This window comes from Euleptes europaea, chromosome 16, assembly GCF_029931775.1.
Source record: "Euleptes europaea isolate rEulEur1 chromosome 16, rEulEur1.hap1, whole genome shotgun sequence".
In the NCBI taxonomy this organism is placed as follows: domain Eukaryota; kingdom Metazoa; phylum Chordata; class Lepidosauria; order Squamata; family Sphaerodactylidae; genus Euleptes; species Euleptes europaea.
Window position 1 is genome coordinate 56,432,653 of NC_079327.1, and position 22,381 is coordinate 56,455,033.

The 22,381-nt window shown below is 47.1% G+C and overlaps 1 protein-coding gene across 1 annotated transcript in view; it reads right to left on the reverse strand.

The window, feature by feature from the left end:
- Positions 1 to 16,776, reverse strand: part of RPGR (retinitis pigmentosa GTPase regulator) — a 51,519-nt gene extending 34,743 nt beyond the window's left edge. The window contains exons 1-13 of the mRNA XM_056861815.1: positions 16,731 to 16,776; positions 15,879 to 16,175; positions 14,124 to 14,264; positions 13,237 to 13,329; positions 12,703 to 12,765; positions 10,827 to 10,985; positions 9,920 to 10,069; positions 7,282 to 7,440; positions 6,638 to 6,790; positions 4,223 to 4,347; positions 1,692 to 1,877; positions 881 to 1,067; positions 218 to 318 (exon numbers count right to left, since the gene is read on the reverse strand). Coding sequence (XP_056717793.1) covers positions 218 to 318; positions 881 to 1,067; positions 1,692 to 1,877; positions 4,223 to 4,347; positions 6,638 to 6,790; positions 7,282 to 7,440; positions 9,920 to 10,069; positions 10,827 to 10,985; positions 12,703 to 12,765; positions 13,237 to 13,329; positions 14,124 to 14,264; positions 15,879 to 16,175; positions 16,731 to 16,776 — 1,860 coding nt within the window. The remainder of the gene's footprint in view (positions 1 to 217; positions 319 to 880; positions 1,068 to 1,691; positions 1,878 to 4,222; positions 4,348 to 6,637; positions 6,791 to 7,281; positions 7,441 to 9,919; positions 10,070 to 10,826; positions 10,986 to 12,702; positions 12,766 to 13,236; positions 13,330 to 14,123; positions 14,265 to 15,878; positions 16,176 to 16,730) is intronic.
- Positions 16,777 to 22,381: the final 5,605 nt, after the last annotated feature.

Sequence of the window (22,381 nt, forward strand, 5' to 3'; positions counted from 1 at the left end):
AAGCCAGGAGTGTGCTTGGGCAGGCAGTCAGGCAGTGAGAGGGCTTTGGAGCTAATGTAGGAAGGATATGTGGACTTAGGAGAAGCATAAGCACCTGGGTGGGAAGGGAGGAAAACGAAGGACAATAGAATGCTTTCTTTCAGTACTTAAGGGTGCCACAGACACATTATGATGCAGTGGAAGCCTTGAGTTATATCATCAGAGGTAGATTAATCACCATATTTAAAACATCTGTGGTGTCCCCAAGGTTTCTGCCCTCGTTTGAATCATCATCTATTGAACTTTCCTCTTCACCTTCACTCTCCTCTTTCTCATCTCCTTTAAAAGGAAATACAGGACAACATAAGAAATATTTTGGTGTGAAAAATAAAGTCTGCAAATTCATATACTAATAAGGTAGGATGAAACACAAGGACAAATCTTGTTTCGGTAAAGTACAAGGAACAATCATCATCATTACAATATTCAAGCCATTCTAGAAACTGAAATTAGTTCTTTTTCTATAATTCTACTAAATGCGATTCTCAAAGCTTCTGTGTTACAATTCCTTTGTTTACATATCTATCTGTATGCATCTAAATTCTACTTAAATGTACATACTATGGGTTGAGTTCCTAGAGGAAATGTTTATTGTACTATAAGGATTCTCGTTCTTCATAAAGTTCAAGATAATTGGTTCTTGTGGGTTATCCAGGGTGTGTAACCGTGGTCTTGGTATTTTCTTTCCTGACGTTGCTGGCGAAACGTCAGGAAAGAAAATACCAAGACCACGGTTACACACCCTGGATAACCCACAAGAACCAAAGAACTCTGACCGTGAAAGCCTTCGACAATATTTCAAGATAATATTTATAAGAACACAATGGGAAAGGATGGTCACCTGTTCCATAGTCCAGAGAAGATTCATTATCTTTATTTGTATTAGCTGCCTCTAAGTTTGGAAGGTTTGCACTGAGTACACCAAATGGAACAGTTTTGCTCATGACGCCAGATGCAGGCTTCAGGGAACCTTCTCCAAGAGGAGGGAGTGTTCGTACCAACTGACTAAATTGTTCAGGTGATTTTTCCTTGTTAAATTTTTAAAAGAAAAACAGAACAGCTTTTAAGCCATTGTGACAGTAATAAAACAAGGACAGAGAAAGAAACAGCAAAGGAAAACCAGTAGCCAGCTACAGCCTGCAGCATGGAAACTAGATCTTGTTATGCAAAAGCATCATGCCCTGAAATAGTGAAATGGAGATTTTCAACTTGGGTCACTGAGTTTGTCTCATGGTCCCACACTGGCAGTTGTGACTTACTTTAATGCAAATATAACCTGTACTGTGCTTGGTGGCAACCATGGCAGGCAGGCGTGACTGCAAGGTCAGCCCAGCAGGCAGGATGCACATAAAGGCATGGAACATGACAGTGTACAATTTAGCCATCCCTCCTGTTCACAGGATTATCATTACAATGACAGCAGAATAGCTGTATTTCAAGTCTCTCCTTATCCTCCTTCCCCAGTTAACACTTTGTTGAAACACAAGTCTTATATGAACTGTGATAGCACCCTTCTCTTTCTTTCTACTCTCAAATCCTAGAAGATGTTGTGAAAATAAGAGATGAGTAGCTAAAGATCAAGGAAATTAGAACGTTTTAGTTATGATGAGAATAAGAAGAAAGTGGCCAAGATAAAAATAATTAAGATTTACCCTCTCTCTTCGTCGCATACGTGCAGATAATGTCCGATGCAAGGTGTTTATTATTAATGAATCTCTGTCCAATTCAGAAACTATAGTAGACAAGCCATGTTCATTTAAGTCTAGCACACATATTTCTTCTGAGTCTTTAGGCCTTGGAGTGGCAAAAACCAGCATGTGGCAACCACCACAGGCAGCCTATTCCACAAATAAAATTGAGGTCATTAACTCGCATTCATGGGTATATGGGGGGGGGGGGGAAGCCCATACTAACCAGAAAGCATTTTTCTTGAGGATGAGCTACAGACATAAAACATTCATAACTGCAGTCTTTCAACACATACAACGCATAAGTAATTTCAAAAGCAAAGTTGCCCAGTACTTTGAGCTAAGTCATCAGTGCAACACCAGGAAAGAAACTAGGCCGAAGGCATGCTATAAAAATGCTTTTAAAATCAAGTTTAGATGTTTTTGATAAGATATATATTTTAGAAAACCCTATTTCTCTGGATAGGCTAGTTTTCACTAGGATCGTATTTTGCATAATTAGCCTGTGCCAGGCCAAACCAAAGGCACTGAAAGAATTAGACTGAGCCCAAAGATGTGCCCTGCAACCCACAAGAAACCATTTTGAGCTTTTCTCATGAAGGTAGGGGAGCGCACAGCACAGGGGCTAGCCCTCAGCCCCATTACCTTGAGGTGGATGGCAGCGGTACTGAGCTCAGAGAAAGTGCCAGTGTTTTACTCTACAGTGATTATTTACAGGATGCAGAAGGCTGAGGAGACATTTAAGTACGCGCTCATCACAACATCCTATTGCAGTAAGCTCCACTAGTTATATATTATATGGATAAGTATTTTCTTTCACTATCCTGAATCTGGGTGTCCCTAAGATCTCATATATTGAGAGAACTATCCACATTCACACCATGCAGTTTTATACATCTCTATCATGACCCCATTCTTAGACAACTTAAACTGCTTAAACTGGGAAGCCCCATCTTCATAGCCTTTCCTTGTCATGAAGGCGCTTTAACACCCTGATAGTTTTGGTTTCCCTTTTCTGCACTTTTTCCAGTTCTATGCCTTTTTTTTTTTTTTTTTTTTGGGAGATTGGGTGATTAGAGTGGTATACAATTTTTCAAATGCACCCACACCACAGATCTACATAAGGTGAACATAGTGGTCATTTTGTTCTTAATCCCGTTATCAGTAATCCCTAGTAGAGATTTTTCCTTTTTCAACACTGCCGCAAGCAGGCAACATTTTAATTGAGTTATCAGTCACAGCTCCAAGATGTTTCCCCTGGTTCTCTCCAATGCTGTTGTACCCTGTGATCCTTTTAAGGATCGGGGAGGCTGACACTACTCATGGCAGGCCCCTTGTTAATTCTCCGTTTTCTAAACAACTGCATACAGGAGGGGCAGGAACTCTCTTCAGATAAGATTTTGCTGTGTCTAGTTCCTTTCCCAGAACATTTGGTGATGGAGGGCCAGTTCAGACACCCCTGCAGCAATTGGGAGAAGGTGCAAAGACCACGTTGCTGGAGCAGGGCACTGAGGAGGAAGTTACCTTTCCCTTCAATGGCCATTTCAGGGGAAGAAAGGAAATGAGCCTCTTAAGCCACTGAGACAGGGAAGAAAGGTTTTGAAGGAGACTATTAACACTTTTGGATAAATTCCCTGATAATTGGCTCAACAAGGTTAAAGAAGCCTATGCTTTAGATAAGTCGACGCATTATAATAATGACAAAAATACGGAAGATCTGGACGCTCGCTGGAATTTAACAATTTCAAGGATGGAAAAAACACTCCAATGGGTAAATTGTAGAGAGGTAGTGATGTAATCATCATGCGGATTTCTGATAAATATTGAGAGTATTACTTGGTTACATGCTTATTTTTTGGCTTTCTGCTGTTGAGTAGTTACTTTTCATCTGTATTTTGTACTGGTCTTGGGTCGTTTTTATTGCTGCTGTTCTGGGTTGTTTTTATGTTTTGGTGCTGGTTAGTTTATTTTATGTTTTATTTGACTGTTTTATGGTTTGTTTTGTTGAAATAATAAAATAAAAAAGAGACAGGGAAGAAAGGGAAGAGGATTTTTTAAAAATTATTTTTGTCTTCACTGTCCTTCTCTTTCTTTATACGTAATATCTTCTATCTTGTTAATGTAATGTTTTTAAAAACTCATGAGAGAACACAGGAGAGAACGTAAGCAATTAGGGGATTTCAGTATTTAGAATAAAACATTATCTATTTGAGAAATGTATTTAATTATGCAAATTCCTTTGAACTGTTTTCAGCACAAACACTGACGCATTGTGTCTACACAAACAAAACAGATGGAAACATCTACAAATCTATTTTCCCATCTAAGCAGAAGAAAGTAGTATACTAGTAATCAGAAGAATTTAACATGTCTTTATTGGTCATCAAAGAACATAACATTGTAGAACAGATTATGAACTTTAGACAGTCAGGGTTCCTTTGAACACAACATGAAGCATGTTGAGTTTTCCAAAGCTTGAAGAACAAAAGCCTTACCGAATGTACAGTAAACTTCAAAAAATTAGCACATAACGTCGGTACAAATTGATTCGTGTAATTTTCTTCACCAAGTCCTAACTTGCCATGCCGTCCATCTCCAAAGGTATACATAAGACCATTCTCTACATGTGGAGAGAGGAACACCTTCACTTATATGGAATGTAGCACTGGACAAAACACACCCTGGTGCCAATTAACCTATGATCTTTTAGCAGAAGAAATGTCTTTATTTCCAACAGCATCTAGCCTAAAACATGTATTCCATCTTGTAAGGTGGTATTTATATTGCAGGAAGGAAAAGGTGATAAAGGATACAGGGGGGAAATTGCATGAAAACATAACAGAAACAGATCCATAATACACTCACTCAGAAATGGTCAATCTCTTAATAAACATTCCTCACAGGAATTAGGAGCCAGACTTCCATGGTTCCAGCCTTATTGTGAAGGCCTCCTCAATGCTATTTCACAAACTGGTATTAAACTTTCAATACCAGATTCCCCATATGGCTGCTGGACCTATATCATTAACAGCACAGTTTGTGGGATCATGAAAAAGGCTGTCTATAGCTACTGAACTAAATCTTTAGGAAGTCCACTCGCTTTGCATCAAAATTAGATTACAGAAAGCAACTTGAAGTTCCTCAGAAGAGGTTTGCAGCAGAAATATTGGAAACAGACCCAGAACTAGGAATTAGCAGATTCCTCTAACTCAATTAAAGTCCAGATTTGTTTTACCTAGGGTTTCAGTGCACCACTCGCCCACTGAATTTCACTGGAGAAGAAGAATGTTAGTATTAAAGACAAAATATCCCTTACCATTTCCCCAGTATCTGTGGAGTTCCAGGACAAAATATTTAAAATTCCACGTGGCAACTTCTGCAATGCTGAAAATCAGGGATGCTAGGAAAAGTCCAACCAAGTGTTGCAAAATAATACAAGCCCCTTCAAAACTAGCCTATCATTAGTTAGGAAATGTGGGGGGGGGAGTTTTTTTTGCAGATAGGGGTAAATTTGAAAGGTTGCTTTTTTGTTGTTTCTATGGTGGGGCAATTACACGCATCTGCAACACAAAGCCAAAACAAAAATAAAAATGATGCCCTTTTATTAAAAAATGTTTTGGCACTTTTGAAAGGATTTCTAATGCTTTATTGCAAAAATACCCAACTGCATTCTTTTGTATCACCAAAACAACAAAAATATTAAATCCTTAAAAATTATCCTTTAATTTCCCCCCTTAAAATTAAATAGATTTTCTTTCAGTACACAAAAAGGGTGGTTTTGAAAGGGTATCTCCCTATTTTTTTTCTATTTTACAACATAAGGGTAATTTTCCTAGGATCTCTGAATCTCAGGGTCACAGATGAATGCATGATAAGATTTCAAAGAAACACGTTTCCCCAAAGCGCAATTTAGAAAGACACTGAAAAAATGAAAACACCCAAAAAAAAAACCTTCTCATAGACTGCAATAAATCAGGTTTTGATCCAAAGAACTGTACAATGGGAGAAAGCCAAAATTTGAATTGTGAAATCTATTCTAGTAGAATTTTACAACCATTCCTAGTCCCAGTTGATCCTTACATTTTAGTTAAATGTTATTAACTGTGCGTACATGAAATGTACTGAAGTCAGGAAGCGACATCTGGTGGCTATATTTATAGCTCAGCAAACATATTTATAGCTCTAACTGAAGATGCATTTCCAGAATAGCAGCTAGATTCCTTGAGGCACACCCTGAAAGACCAATATTCATCAAAGCTGAATGAGCACCTTTGCAGATACTCATATTTTCTGTCATTGCCCTTGAAAATCACAAGTCATGCACATTTATTTCCTGGATAGGATTAATCTGAAAACTGCTCAAGACTATAAAGGCCAGAACATTCTCATGGACAGTCACTTCTGTAGATACCTGTGTTTAGTCTCAGATAGTTATTTCTCCCTCCACTCATCAACAAAGGAATTCCTACACTCTTCCTGGAAGAGGAATATGTGCAGAATTCAAGGAGCTGATTTTAGCTTCTAAATCCCTGAACAGTGTGGGCCCAGGATATGTGGCAAATCACCTATTTCCATGCGAACCTACCAGAGCATTAAGAGGCTCCTCAGAAGACTTGCTCTTGATATATGGCTGGTGGCTATGTGAGACAGGGCCTTCTTTGCAGTGGCCCTAAAACTATGGAACACTCCCCCTGTACAGGTTAACCTGACTCTTTTCTCATGATGTTTAGGTGGAAGGCCAAAGCAGTTCACTACCAAACTTTTGGGGATGCTTTGTTTTGGAAAATCTGACTTAGCTTTTCATAGCATGAGTTGTACATACTTCTCTTAACCAAGTCATTTATAATAATGGATTTTATATTATATACAAACAACATTTTTAAAAAATTCTAAGTGGACAGTATACATACCTGTTATCAAAGCGGTGTGATTTTCCCCACTTGCTATGTTGCAGATTTTATGCCTCCCCAGATCCACAGTCTTTGGTTCAGAAGTTTCAAAAATAAATGTACCATGTCCAAGTTGCCCATATTGGCCAAGACCAAAGGTGTAGACATCTCCCTCTGAAAAAGGTACATGACATTAATATTCTATTCGCAGCCCACTAAATTCAGATTCAGGTAGGAAATAAAAGAGATTATAAATGAAAACTCAAAATAATCTTCAGTTGCTGGGCAGATATGAGCAAAGTGAAATCCCTAAGGACAAACATAAAGTATTATAGCCATGAAAAAAGAAGATTTGTAGAAAATGAATAGGGGTTATTCTAGTGGATAATAAAAGTTGATATGAAATCAGGACCTGAAACTATGGTGTGGATTGCATAGAATGACTTGGAGAGAGAATAATGGTTAGATTCCTTAGTCAGAAAGGTCTCTGTAGAATTAGTGTCAAAACAACCAGTAGACTTTACTTTATTTGCTATTTAATACAATTTGATGCAAACTTCAGAATAGCCACTATGGAATCAGTCATCTGCTGATTCAGTCTTTCAGACTTTTTTTTGCATCTTGGTACTCAGAGATCAGAATAAAGGAGGTCACCAGTTGCGTACCTGCAAGCGCCACCGTGTGTCCTCCTCCACAGGCGACCTTATTAACCCTACCAGAAATTCCAGAGACAAGTTGTGGAATCCTGTTGTTTTTCAGTTGCTTGGGTGACAAGCCTAACTTTCCATTTTCAGGTTCCCCAAAAGTATACAGTTCACCATCTCCTGTAAAAAAATAAAGCAGGAAGATCATTTCCTACAATAGCAGCATCAGAGGTTTGCCTAGAGAATAATTCTTCATGTTTCCCACCATTGTGTTATTAGGAAAGTGTACTCATTTTAAAACTGAGAAAACAAAACAAAACCCATTAATTTTATTACAAAAACAAACGGAAATCAACTGTTGTTAATTTCCTTTCACTTTCCTGGAGCCCGGCTATCTTGTTTAGGGAAAGTTCAAAGGCAGTTCAGAAGAGGATCTAATTCAGGGCAGACTGGGAGGCCAAAATAGCTCTGGGAAAGAGGGGGAGAGCCTGCCCCTGGCCCCACCCTGCCAACAGGTGGGGAGGAGCAGACTCCTGTGGCTCCCGCTTGGCTTACACACACCCTCTGCCTTGTGTGGGATGGGGGGGCCACTTGCTCGCCGTGGCTTCTGGCTGCCTTGCACTGGGTGGGGGGGGGTCAGGGGCTCCTGCAAAGCAGGGGCTGCTGCTTGTGGTAGTGGTTGAAGACCTCCACGCTTTTCCTGGTGGCCAATCTGTCCCACAGCCCAACTACACAGCAGTCCTTGGATCACGTCCCTGCCTGCCATGAGGACTTTCCTTCAGACATGTTCTACAAGTCCCCCCTCCCCCAGGAATACAGCTTCCAGGCACAATAGAGGCCCTGTTCAGATCAAGACCAGTGTAGGGTGGTGGCTTAAGCATTCTCCCCACTCACAAACACCATTTTCTCAGCGCATGGTTGCCAGCCTCCAAGTGGGGGCTGCACATTTCCTGGAATTATAGCTATTATCAACTACAGGGATCAGTTCCCCTGGGGAAAATGGCTGCTTTGGAGGATAGGCACTATGACATTATACCCTGACATTATACCTAGAGTTGGCAATCCTATCCCAGAGTGAGGAGAGAGATCAGGAGCTCTGAAACTGACACGGGAGATTTCCAGCCATAAATAGATCTTATGCCTTTTCTGTGGTGTTTGCATCAGTTGTTGCTGGCAAAGGGAAACCTTTCTTGTTTCTGTATAAGCAGCACCTCCCCAATTTCTCTTGGCATGTTCTAGTAGCGTCCTCTGCGTTTCATTCTGTTCTCAAGATTTCATGGCCTCCACGAGCCTGTCTCAGATAATAACTGGTCCTGCACATTGTGCAGGTCACACTCCTGATCGGCTATTTTGTTTTGGGTGGGAGGCGTGCAATCTGAGGGTGGAGGAATTGATGTCACATCCTTTATCATGGACAGATCATTTGCTGGGGTTTAGACTTGCAGGGATACCAAGACTTTGCAAGGGTGAGGGATCTATTAAAATGATCTGCCCCTGGAGCAAGATGGATCCAAATTGCCTTCTGATGGCTCTAGGGAATTTTTCTGTTGATATGGCTGGTGCTTCCATCAATGCCCTAGTTTACATCTGGAATGAAAAAACGACCCAGGTGCTTGACAGGATCATTCCCAGTCACCATCTCTCATCACCCGGAAGCCCTCAGTGTACCAAGGGGCCTGAGTTTGGCAGGGGTAAAGAGGGCATCTGGGCACAATTTCATCAATGTCAGCAGAGAGCTGGATTTGCAAGTCATCCACTAACACATCGAGAGAATTGCCAGGGGGAATAAGATCCCACAGAGCACTCTGGAATCCAATTGGATCCATAAGTCTCCACGGGCTAGCATAAATCGGCTTGACGCCCAAACAGGGAGGAGGCAGAAACTCAATCCGGGCCTTCAGGACTACATGGTCTGGCCATGAAACTTCCTCTTTAGGCATCAGACCCAGACCTACCCCTGCTATGAAGATCAGATCTAGCATGTGGCCTGCTTGGTGCGTAAGACCCAAAACATGCGAAAAAGGAGTGGCATCAGCTGAAATCCCCCAGGATCAACAACCTGGGGAACTCCAAGGCCCAGCCTGCCACCGCCTCCAGCAAACTCGACAGGGTATCCGCTGGTGCATTGGGTGGCCAGTACAGCAAGATAGCCAAGCTCTCCTCAGCTCCCCACACCAGGCCAACACATTCAACACCAGGAATCCCTGGGCTAGGGAGGGCCCTGTAGGAGACAGCCTCCCAGATGAACATCGCCACCCCCGCCACCCTGGGCCCATGGTCTGAGACTGCTGGAGGACCGAGAATCCCAGGGAGTCAGTTCTTTGAGGGCGACAGTTTTGCAGCTGGAACCAGCCGTGTCTTTTACCAGTTTCAACTAGTGGCTATGGTGGTGCATGGCCAGGTTTCATTAGATTAATGCAATGTGCTCTACATGGAACTGCCCTTGAAAATAATTTAATTAATAAATAAACTTCATCCAAACTGGACAGAAAACAAAGATATTATGGCCAGAAACATGTTGCTCTTTGAAACCACTAGAAAATAAATGCAAAAACCAATAATATCAAAATAAAGGAAAAGTTGAAAACAAACAAAAGCAAAACTAAAAAAGGACATTGGCAAAGTCTTACTATGTATATCTCTGGGCTTCCACACTTACGTGTTATCAAGGCAGAGTGATAATATCCACAAGAAATCCAGGAAACAGGTTTCCCAACATTCACTTGGTGAGGAAAACACACATTTGCTTCATCAGCCAAGCCAATTTGTCCTTCAGAATTATCTCCCCACATAAAAAGCTGTCCATCCTCTAAAAATAAACAGAGCCCATAAATGTAAAGCCATTGGCAAGTTGTTTCAAGAAGTAAATAATACAAAACACAGCAGCCACGAGTGGCCATGCTGTAACCTCTGAACTACAACCCTGCACTACATCATGCAATTTTTTAAGCCTGGGAAGGTTAGAGGAGGGTTTTTTAAAAAGCAGTTTACAATATAGTATGGCTTATTGTGAAGGGAGAGATAGATTTACAGTTGTGAACAGACATAAAACCCCTTCTGTGTGCATGATCCCCCATCTGTCTTGCCTAAAATTCTCTCCTATCTCAAAATGAAATTCTTAGTGGGTGAGGGGGGACAAAGTTAGGAGATTGTGGCAAATCACAGTCCAGTTTCTAACATGCTGTTAAAAACTGTACCCTCTGGAACGTATAAGATTATTTCCATAAATTAATCGACATTTCTAAAATCTGAGGCATAGCTGGAAAATAGCTAAAAGGTACGCTCTGAAGATTTGAATGTATTTTTAAGTTGCTAAAAAAATGGCATAGCAAACTGCTGAAAGGTACATCTTTTATCTAGAAACAATGGAAGCAGCTGTGGTGCCAAACCCTGTGGCAGATTCTCCAAAGTGTTAGAATGGCCTCATCACATACATAGTGACCAGCTTGGTCTTGGGTGTGCACAGTAATCTTGACTTCAGGGCTTTCACAAATGTCCAAGGAAAAATATCCCTCAGATAGAATAGCTCTCCCCAACACGATTCCTGAGCTAGCGGTCGCTCTCACCAGTAAGTGCTGCTGAAGTGGAGGATCCAGCCGCCAGCTGTTTGATCTTGAGCTGGTTGGTAAAAAAACTAATGCGATGAAATGTGCTTCTTTCCTTGGTGTCACCTAATCCCAACTGCCCTTCACTGTTTCCTCCAGCAGCCCACACTTTCCCTTGTTCTGGACACAGAAAAGCACAGGTAAAGTACATTCTCATTCAAAGCAACAGCAACATAAAAAAAAAAATCTGACACGTTCAGTTCATGGTTTTATCCCCTCACACAAATAAAAAAGCAGGTTACTGTTGCCTTGATTTTTTCAGATCACTAATATGGCAGAGATAACTATTCTGCGCAGGAAGGTTCGATATGCTCCGCACACTTCCTCACTGCAGTTTAGCAGTCAGCGGGAGGGCAGGATTCCTCCGCCCCCCTAGTTTAGAATGAGGAGCACAGGAGGCGCGCACCCACCCTCCATCCCAAACCTCCTGCAAAGTTCTACTGGGAGAGAAAGGCAATGAGGAAGTGTTTCTTTAGCTCTGCTGCAGGCTCTATGGTTATTCTGGAAAAGGCAGGGCCAAGCCTGGAAATGGCGAGGTGGCCCCGCCCCTTGCTCAGCCCACTGTAACAGAAACCAGTGGGCGGGAGGGTGAGGCCACGGAAGAATCCTTGCACCCGTCATCCAGACCAGGCTTCCCATCTTAGTCTGCCCGCCTGACAGTTAGAGGAGATGGTTGCTAGATGGTTGCTCTTCTTCACTCCTGTTTCTCCCTCCCTCTGGCCAAGCAGCTGGCTTTGCCAAGGCTTATTTCATTTTTTGGGCAGAAAGAAAATGCGGTCTGCCATATTGACAGGCGCTGTTGATGAAACGGAATATGCTGTAGAAGTAACTCCTGCTGCTGCTGCCGCCAGAGTGTAATGAGAGATAATTCAGTTTAAATTATTTCTTAATTTTGTAGACTATATTTTAAAAGAGAGAGAGATTCTGTTGTATGTTGACTCATTGTAATGGTCTTTGTGCATAAAAGATTAGCCATGGGAGACTACTGCCCAAGCCCCACTGAGCACTCTGCTCATGCACAAGTCCTGGTCATCTCATAATCCGGGCTGGCACCAGGGAAGTTCACTGCAACACTGTTCAAGGAAAATAAGCCCCATTATAGCATTGAGGAAGGGAATGCCCGGCCTCACTCAAGGCATTCTCCTGCTCCTATTAACATCGGGGCTAGGCTGCAGCACAGATATAACATTGGCCCCCTACGAAATGCGGTTTGCAGGAACCAGCACTGGGAACAGGCACTCCCTTCCCTTTCTCTGAAAGTGGAAAAATTTCCTAAGACGGAGCTCTCTGCTGCAAACATGTTAACTGTTTACTATGATGTAATCCTGAAAGCTCCTATCCCTATTTCCACCAGCTGGAACTGTGCGCAGTGTTCCAGCCATAACTTGTAGGAAGATTCCAGATGTAGTACTACAATTTACATGAGTGCGTGTGTGTATGTGCTGCCAAGTCACAACTGACTTATGGCGACCCCATAGGGTTTTCAAGGCAAGAGAAATTCCATTGCCTGCCCCTGCATCATGACCCTCGTTTTTCTTGGAGGTCTCCCATCCAAATTCTAACCAGGGAAGATCCTGCTTAGCTTCTGAGATCTGAGGAGATCAGGCTAGCCTGGGGGCTGTCCAGGTCAGGGTGACAATTTATGGTTACATAGCAGTAAAAGAAGCCATAAGCAATTAGCGTCAATTAGCTGGATGCACTGGTTGATTTTCACAGCCTTTCCACTCCTAAAAAAATTATGCAGGAAGCTCACCTCAATTCGTCCCCCCACCCCCCAAAAATGGTCAGGATTTGCCACAGGAAAATGTTTGATGTATAAACAAGGTAAGTTACATACCTGTACAAATCAAGGTGTGATTTCTCCCACAGGCAGCTAATTTTATTTTTTCTGGTTTTAAAACTATGAATTAAAAACACAATACCATTTAAAAGTTATTCAGTGTGTTCAATATCACTACTTTATAGTAATTCTATAACCATCTATCAGTGACAAGAAGGACAACTGCAGTAAATGGGGTGTTCTAATCCAATTTACATCTGAGTAATTAAATGGCTCATTAAGTATTTCTTTCACCGCCTCTGAAAACAGAGTTGATGTGCTTTGTTTAGGTGTTCATTGACAGAAACCAAACCAAAACTTATAATTTTTCACATTTCCAACTTTCAGTTTAAATTACAGGAAACATCGAGTGTCCTGGATTACATCTTCAGAAAGGACTTTGTAGACACAGCAAAAAGACCACTGATTGCCAGTAACCTCAAGTCTTAATGCAATGCTGGATTTTAAAAGACTCCTCAGTATCTCCAGCATCCAGCGTAACATTAGAGAACTTTTTTTTTTCAATTGAACATCTTCTAAAACAAGACAAACCTTTCACACACGTTGGCTTGCTGATGGTGTGCTTTGTTCCCAATCCCAGTTGTCCCCAGTTGTTACTTCCAAACATATAAAGTTTACCATTTCCTACAGAATACAAACACCAAAGAAAATAATCCACAACTTATTTCTCTTCAAACACTCCAGTACAATGTCCAGTACTTTTGCAGGACATTTGCTTTGCTAAGAACGTCTACGTAGGTCATGCATGAATCATAGAGGATGATGCAATTCTTAGTTTACTACACCTAAGCAATTTCTTTGCTCGTGACATTAATCTATTGCATTACACTTATAGGGCTGGATCCCACTGAGATTTTCCACTTATAGAAGCAGGGTGACTGCAGACCTCACACTTGCCCCTCGTGTTGTTCCCAGGGCTCCCCCGTTCCCTAAGAGCAACAGTTTGGAAAGCACGTGGGGCTGCAGCAGAAAGGGGGAAGCTAGGAAGTTGTGCTTTGCTGATAGACATCCTTCCATCACCTGGAATTTTCAACAGGATCCAAACAATTTTCCCACCCTTAGTTTATCTGTTAAGTGGCACAACAAGAACTGTAAGTCTCTTGTTCCTTCTGTTTGGGTACTTCCTGTGTAACTTGCAAATACATAGATAGATACACGAGTTCTCCGCGCACCCAGAACTGGTATCCTGTTTTCAGTTTGCACACAAGTCCCTCATGCTTCACCCATCACATCACTGCTTCTATGCAATATCTAAGGTAACCCTTCTGGACTGGGCTGCAAATGTTTTTAGGATAACAGCCTTTCATGCTTCTCATTTCAGGAAAAAGTATTATAACTTGCAGCAGTGCTTCTAAAAGGCAGCAGCAAAACCACTGATACAGGTGTGTATATTGGAAAACAAGTTCTTTAACACCCACCTGTTACAACAGAAGTATGTTCATCTCCACATGATATATGTAAAGGCTTGTCACTTTTAAACCAAAACTTGCTAGGCACATTTTCTGCAAATTTACTTTTCCCAAATGTGAATATAGCACCTGATACTAAAAGAAAGGAAACTGATTAAATATTAGTTCAGTTAATTCCACTCCACAAAATAATCCAGCTCATTTGTTTGCCACTCAGAAGTCCAAAAGTCTTGAGGGCCGTACTTCCCCCCCACCCATGCGCTAAGCTCTCCTATACAGATGCAGAGGCACCATTTTGTTTCATTAAAAAAGCCATCTATTTATATGATGGTACGACTTGACAAAAGATATTGCCTGGTAAGGGTGGACTTTTGTTTTTTCAATTTTAGAACAAAAATATATTAAAAGTGCATCATCTCTTTAATTAAAAAAAACAAAAAAAATTAATCTCAATCTGAGAACAGGTCAAAAAGAAAGTGAAAAACAAGTATCACGTTTATACTTGAATTCAAAGATGCTTTCCAAATTGGATTAGACACACACTGTAAAGGAGGGGTCCCCAAAGTGGTGCCCGTGGGCATCAGGGAGCTCACTGACACCTTTGCTGGTGCCCTCCCAAGTGTTTTTAGGAAGTGGGAAGGGCCTGGTGGGGCTTCGGCCCAGGAAGGCTTCTGATTGGCTGCATAGGTGTTTAAAAGAATGTTGCTTTGGCCGCAACAGCTGCCACCACCACACTGTGTTACTGAAGTCAAGCTGTGGCAATCATGTTGTGGCTGGCTCCTCCTCCTGCGGCAGCCATTTTGTGTCGGCCATTTTGTGGCCCCAGCCACCGGGCCGTATCAGAATTCCAAATGTGCCCGCGGGCTAAAAAAGGTTGGGTACCCCTGATGTAAATGAAGACAGGCTCCAACCACGACCAGTCTTTTTCAGTTATCCTCAAAGATATCGCCGTGCTAAAAATAGCCCCCTACATAGCAAGACCATCCGCTTGTGGGAATCAGGACTACCAAAGCACTTTCCTAACACAGAATGCCTGTGGCAATGAGAATTTCTCACCGTCCTTTTCCAACTAGAAACTAAAGTTGCTTTTACTCACAGCTATGTTGAGAGGTACCCTTACAGAGGATGAAAACCACTCTTTTTTAGGAAGAAAAAAATAATATAAGAAGCCATCTTCCACACGTTTGTTTTCCCCCCCAAATACAAGGTCCGCACATTTTCCACAGAGCAATAACAACACCCTGCCTGCTGAAACCCAGCCAGACCACGTGGCGACTCAAAAGAGGACACGCGTGACCGCGTTCAAGCGATCCAGGCGTCCTGGGGGGAGGGGGGCACGCCCTCCACCCCCTTTAATTTACCGCTAGCGACCCCCGCCTGCTCCCGCCCGGGCCCCCGACCCAGGAGCCCAGAAAGAGCCGGCAAAACGGCTTGCCGCTAACCTGTCGACTCTAAAGAAAGGCTACTGAAGGCTGACCCCCTGGCCAGCACGTGCGCGCACACACACACGTGCACACGCCAGCCCGCCTGCTAGATGGCAGACTGACCACCCGCCCTCCTAGAGGCCAGGGCAAGGCTGCTGGACGCTGAAGTCTTGCTTTGCAAAGGGCCAGAAAGAGCCACTGCAAACACACGGCAAGGCGAGCGCGAGAAAAGGCGCAAACTCCTCTCTGTGTGTGTGTGCGTGTGTGTAGGTGCGGTACACAACAGGTCTTCAACCCGCAGAGGTTCAAGCGGGGAAAGGTGTGCGGCCACCTCGCTCACCTCTCGCCCAGCAGGCCACCGACGAAGGCCCGTCCGGCTGCGCTTGCACAGCGGCCCAGGCGAGTGGAGGAGCACGCACGGGGCGCGGAGGGGCGCCCGGAGGCAGCGGGGTCGGCCCGCGCGGGAAAGCGGGCGCCGGCGCACAGCGCTGCCGGCCCTGAGGGCGCCGCCCAGCCGCCCGCCCGCCCGCAGCTCTCCCTTGGCCGCCGCAGCCCGCAGCCCGGGGCGGGGTGGGGGGCTCGGGGCCGCCGTCCCCACCCCACAACACTGCTGGGGGTCCCCGGGGCTCTCGGTGCCCTTGGGGGTGGGGGGCTGTCGTCCCCACCCCAGAACGGTTGAGCAACCCGACTGGGAAACCCGCGCCCCCTCCTCTCGGCCGCCCGGGCTGCGCTGCGCTGCGCTGCGCTCCGCTGGAGTCCAGCGAGTCCAGCGACCTTCCCCCGCTCCCATTGCCTTCCATGGGGGGGGGTCTGGGGCAGCCCCCTGCCCCTTCCCCCCCGGGGGCTTCGCATGGGCTGAGCGGTCATTCGTTGTCGTCCATCCCGCCTTAGCCGGGTGTTTAAAAACTGGCGGCGCAGAAAAGGCCTCGGGGGCCGCGGGAAGCCCCCCCCCGTCAGGCCGATGAGGGCTTTAATCCCGAGTGACCCCCAGGCCGGCCCCCCCACCCCCGCCGAGGGTGGCGGGTCAAGGCACAGAGCAAGGGGGCAGGCGGGAGCAGGTGCAGGACCCCCCCCACACACACACACACACCCCTCGCCCCGCCAGCCTGGTTGGGGGAAGGCGGAGGAGCGCCGGGGCCCACCCAGCCGGCCACCCCCCCCCGCCAGGGAGAGGGGTGGGGAGAGGACTCACCGGGCACCCCCGCCTCCGCCTCCTCCTCCTCGGCGGCCTCCCCCATGGCGGGGGGCGGGGGCCGCTCAGACGCCGGAAGTCAACAAACCTCCCGCGGCTGGCAACGGCGGCTGGCGGGCGGCCTGCACCATAGAGAGTCACTCGCAGGCCGGTGCAGAGCGTCGTCCCGAGCAACCATAGAGGACGGAGCCTCCCAGCAGCGGGGAGGAGGAGGCGGCCAGAAGCCCCCGCAAGTCTGCGCCCCCCCCCACTCGGCCCCCGAGGAAATGGCCTGATGCGACGCCGCCGCCGCCGCCTCCCCCCGACGGGGCCCGGGACGGCCCGGCGCTTCGCCCGGGGGGGGGAGGGAGGGGAGGGGGGACACCTTTCCCCAGAGTCACATCCTGTCCCTGGCTGACGTCACTTGGAAGGGAAAGAGGGGCGGGGGGGCGCTGAGAGTTCCCCAGGCCCCTCGTTTCTCTCCCTCTCTCTGTGTCTGGGGGGGGGGGACGTTGTCCAGTCACCGGCCCTCCTCCCGTCTCCGCCCCCACCGCCGGCCGCTCACGCCTTCGCTGGCCCCGCCCCGCCTCCTCCCCCTCCCCCCGTCCCCCCACCTGCGCCCCCCCCACGGCTGCCCGTGGGGATTTTTAATCCCACTCCCAAATTATTCCACTCAGGGGTTGAGCTGGGTGGGGGGGTGGGGTGCGCATTTGAGGAAAAAGGCACCCCCCCCCCCGCTATTCTTCCTAAGCGCTGGGCGGGCGGCAGCGCTGCCTGTGCATTTCCAATTCGGCCGCGTTGATGCTAGAAGCATTTTGAGGGGCTTATTGCTAAACACATCAAAACAAACAATAAGAAATTCTTTAAGTATAGTAGGAGTAGGAAACCAGCTAGGGAAGCGGTTGGACCATTGGATGACAATGGGAGGAAAGGAACTCTAAGGGAGGATAAAGCGATTGCTGAAAAACTAAATGAATTCTTCTCCTCTGTCTTCACTGTTGAAGATACAGGGCAGATTCCTTCTCCTGAACAGAGATTTTGGAGAGGGGAAAATGAGGAACCGAGGCAAATAGTGGTAACAAGGCAGGAAGTCCTAGAACAGGGGTGGGGAACCTTTTTCCTGCCAAGGGCCATTTTCACATTTATGACATCATTCAGGGGCCATACCAGGTGTAGATCTACCGGTCGGGGGGGGGGAGAGGCTAGGGTAGCCAGGTCTCCAGACACCACCTGGAGGTTGGCAACCCCACACAGGGGAGGCCATACAGAGAAGGCCTGCAGGGTGCCCCCCTTCCCCCTCCCAGGAGGAAGGGCAGCCAGCAGTGGGCCCGAGCAAACGAGGTGCCAGGGGGGGCGCAGCCCACAGTCGATCGGCAAGGGAGGAAGGAAAACAAAGAAAGAGGAAAAGGGAGGGAGGGAGAAAGGGAGAAAGAAATGAAGAGCGAGGGAGAAAGAAAGAAAAGGACGGAGGGAGACAAAGAGACAGAAAAAGAGGGAGAAAGAGAGGGAGAGAAAGGAGAAAGAGTGACAGAAAAAGAGGAGGAAAAGAGAGAAGCCTTCCCCGACACACACACATACCCGACCGGGCCCCAGCCTCCCCTGCCCCCCCCCCACGACGGCGCACAGAGTCCCACGCGACTGGGCCCCAGTCTCCATGCCCTCTCCTCCCCAGAGTCCACAAAAGGCCCCCCCTGAAGCTCGATCGGCTCCTGCATGCATGCTCTGCCGCCAGGAGCCGCCAGCCTCTTTCCCGCTCCCTCTCGCTGCTCAACAGCCATCAGTCAGCAAGAGGAGGTCCAAAGGGCGCCACACCGCCGCTGTAAGCTGTGGCGCCAGGAACACCCTCTGGGAGGGCCGCCCTGCACCCCGCCTCTGCAGCAGGGCCCTGGAGCTCCCGAGGGCCACAAAAAATGTCCTCAAGGGCCGCATACGGCCCCCAGGCCTGAGGTTCCCCACCCATGTCCTAGAACGTCTAGACCAGTGGTTCTCAAACTTTTTCAAGTCGCGACCCCCTTTTACAATTGCCAAGTAACCTGCGACCCTCGTCACAGTTGCATAAATTTGCATAAATAACATTTTCAATAGGATAAAGAAAACACATTTTTTTGGGCAGTCCAGGGTATCCATATATATAATTACTTTAAATTTTAAAGTTTAAAACAAGCAAGCAAATGGTACTACCACGTGTTGTGCAGCAGCTGTGACTGTCTGGCACGGCAACCTTTCCTGGCAAGGAGGAAAGAGTGCCTCTGAGCATGCACTGCGTTCCTTGTCCTCCCCTCTCTCCCCAAAAACTCTTCCAAGCAGGCCGGGGCTCTCGCGAGGAAACCCCCTCTCTTGTGACTGGGACACTGCTTGTGCACAACTGCAGTTATCCCTCAAAGCGGAGCTCCGTTTAACCACCTCACGAGAGAGAAGGGCCAGGAAAGAGCCGAGGGCCACTTATCCCGCTCGGACTTTTCTTGCCTTTTTCTCCCCTCCGCCAGTCACCGCTCCTTCTGCGCCTCACCGAACCTGCGCGCTCGAGGGGGAAATCCCGAACTGCGCATGCATCTCGACTCCCCCTTGGCCTTGCCAGAGCGGAACTGATGACTCAGGGCAGAAAAGTGAAGCCGCCCTACAGACATGCGCACTTGGATTCCAGGCTGAAGCTCCCGCCCCACCCGAGCGCGGCTAAAAGTAAAAACAACGTGGCTGTAGTGGTTTCAAGGGAGACCGCCCTCTTCTCCTCCGAGACCTGAACTGGCCGAGCCAGGGAGCTTCCTCGGCCTCCCACACATCCTGCCGCATCATCTGCCTGGCGCAGGTGCGACCATGCCCAGGGCTGGCCCGCCCGCCTCTCAGCTGGGCAGCGGGGCTACAGCTGGTGTGTGGCGGCACGCCGCCGCATCTCTGCAGCCCGGCTCCTTCTGGCTGTCAGTCGGCCAGTCCCTCACCTCTCTGCTTGGGGTCTTCCCTGCCCTCGCGGACGGATCAGGGTTACAGGGCATCTGGGTTAGTCCTGGACAGCCCGGGATGGGGGCTGTCCCAGGACAGTGGCGGCGACCCCCCAGAAAACACTTCACGACCCCCTTGGGGGTCCCGACCCCCAGATTGAGAACCACTGGTCTAGACAAACTGCAGACTAACAAGTCACAGGGACCAGACAGTATTCATCCTAGAGTTCTTCAAGAACTCAGATGGGAAATTGCTGAACTTCTAACAAAGATATGTAATATGTCCCTTCTATCAGCCTCTGTCCCAGAGGACTGGAGAATGGCCAATGTAACACCCATTTTTAAAAAAGGTTCCAGGGGGGACCCAGGTAATTACAGGCCAGCTTAACGTCTGTTCCGGGTAAATTGGTGGAAAGCACTATTAAAGATAGAATTGTCAAGCATATAGAAGAGCAAGGTCTGCTGGGCAAAACCTAACATGGCTTCTGTAAGGGTAGGTCCTGTCTCACTAACCCAGAGGTCTGCAAACTGCGGCTCCCGATCCGTGTGCGGCTCTTTGGCCCGTTGAGTGCGGCTCTCCGAACTTGGTTCGGAGCCCCTACTCTTGCGCCCGCTCATACCGACAGCCGGGCTGCGGAGCCGGCGTGCCTGAGAGAGAGAGAGAGAGAGCGAGAGAGCAGGCGAGCAGGCACGCTGTCTCTCCCCCCCGCCGTGGAGAATGGCCAGGTTCCCTTTCCCTTTCCCTCAATGGTTGGAAGACTAAAGCCTCCCTTCCCCTCTAGCAGCGCAATTGCTGGGTGGGCAGCTTGGCGGTTCCTGCCCCCCCGCCCACCTATCAGCTGTTGGGCGGGGCGGGCTTCCTTTGGTAGACCTGGCCTCCAGCTGAGTCCCATTGGGAGGCCATGTCTACCTACTGGCTTTCTTGGCGGTAGACCTGGACTCCGAGGAGGGGAAAAAGTCCCCCTTCAGAGGCCAGGTCTACCAGTTGGCTTCTATGGGCCTCCGGAGGCCAGGTCTACTGCCAAGAAAGCCAATGGGTAGACCTGGCCTCCCAATGGGACTCAGCCGGCGGCCAGGTCTACCAATAGGCTTTTATGGCGGTAGACCAGGCCTCCAGACAAGGACTCCAGACGGGGAGGGGGAAATGGCAGGGACTTACAATTTAATTTTTATCAATAAATAAGATCACTATTAAGTATGATATCAAGTTTTATTCAGTGTACCTATAGTTTAATTAAGACTTAAAACTGTAATTAAAGTTTATTAAGTTCATAAACAGTGTACCTACCTATATAGTTTAAGTTTAAGAAATTTGGCTCTCAAAAGAAATCTCAATCGTTGTACTGTTGATATTTGGCTCTTTTGACTAATGAGTTTGCCGACCCCTGCACTAACCTATTAGAGTTTTTTGAAAGCATCAATAAACATGTGGACAGGAATGAGCCTGTGGATATTGTGTATTTGGATTTCCAAAAAGCTTTTGACAAAGTCCCTGTCAGGCTTCAGCAAATGCACGGCGTTTCAGGCAATAGAACTCAAATCCAGGCAGAGCAGCGATTCAAACTTTTATTTCGAAAGTCAATGATTTCAGCAAGGAGGCAAGCAAGGCTGGAATACATGACTGGGGTGGAGAGGATACATATATAGGACTGATACAATAGGGTTATAGGAACAAAGAGACAATGTAGTCGTTTCCTGCCGGCAACGACTTAAGTGAAACTGAAACAGAAACCATTAAGAGCAATCAGTGGAGGAGATGGCCGAACTCGGCTTTGTGCGCGGGACCCGATATCAGATAGGAGATTTACACGGGTGGGTCCCAATACAATTGTAAATCCCTGGCCGAAATTGGTGTGCAAAACCGGGGAGAAGGAGTGCACGGAGAACCCCATCTTGTTTGCGGGGAAACCATCTTGTTTGGAACCGGAGCTGTCAGAAGCCCTATCTGACATCCCGCCTCTGCAAAGACCCCCTCCCCGGGTTCCTAGGCTTGTCGGGACAACATTGATTGAACTCGGTGATCAGGTTGACGTGTTCTGCTGCGACCCACTCATCGTGACTTGAGTTCAAGTGTTTCCAGTGCACCAGGTACTCCAGCTGACCTCTCCGCAGCCTGGAGTCCAGGACCCTGGAAATTTCAAAATGCTGTTCCCCCTGCACCATGATGGGCGTCGCCGCCGGGGGTTCGGGGTGCCAACCGGGAGCAGGAGAAAAGGGCTTCAAAAGGCTCACATGGAACACGGGGTGTACCCCTTGCAGAGTCTTGGGGAGGTCCAGTTCAGCAGTGACCTCATTGATTACTCGGGATATGGTAAACGGACCCACGTACGTTTGGCATAGTTTTCTACACGGACACAGGGACTTTAAGTTCTTGGTGGAAAGGTACACCTTTTCCTCGACCACTAGATCCCACTGAGACGCTCTGTGTTTATCAGCCTGCGCCTTGTATCGTTCCTTAGCCTGGTCCAACTGTTTAACAAGTCCCGGCCAAGTATTTCTGACGGTGTTAGACCATGCTGCCACCTCCGGAGGGTCGTCTCCCGGCGGGAGGGCGACCGCCCCCAAAGGGTTGAATTTCATCCCATTGTCAGGCCTGTATCTCGGTTGGTTTGTTTAGTTTCGTTTTCCCACTGACCAGACTCAAGGACTGTTGTGCATACCTAAATCCGTTTGAAGCTGTGGGAACCTCAGCGCTGTTTGTGTTTTGTAATCTCTTGCTTTTTTCTATGCTTTTAT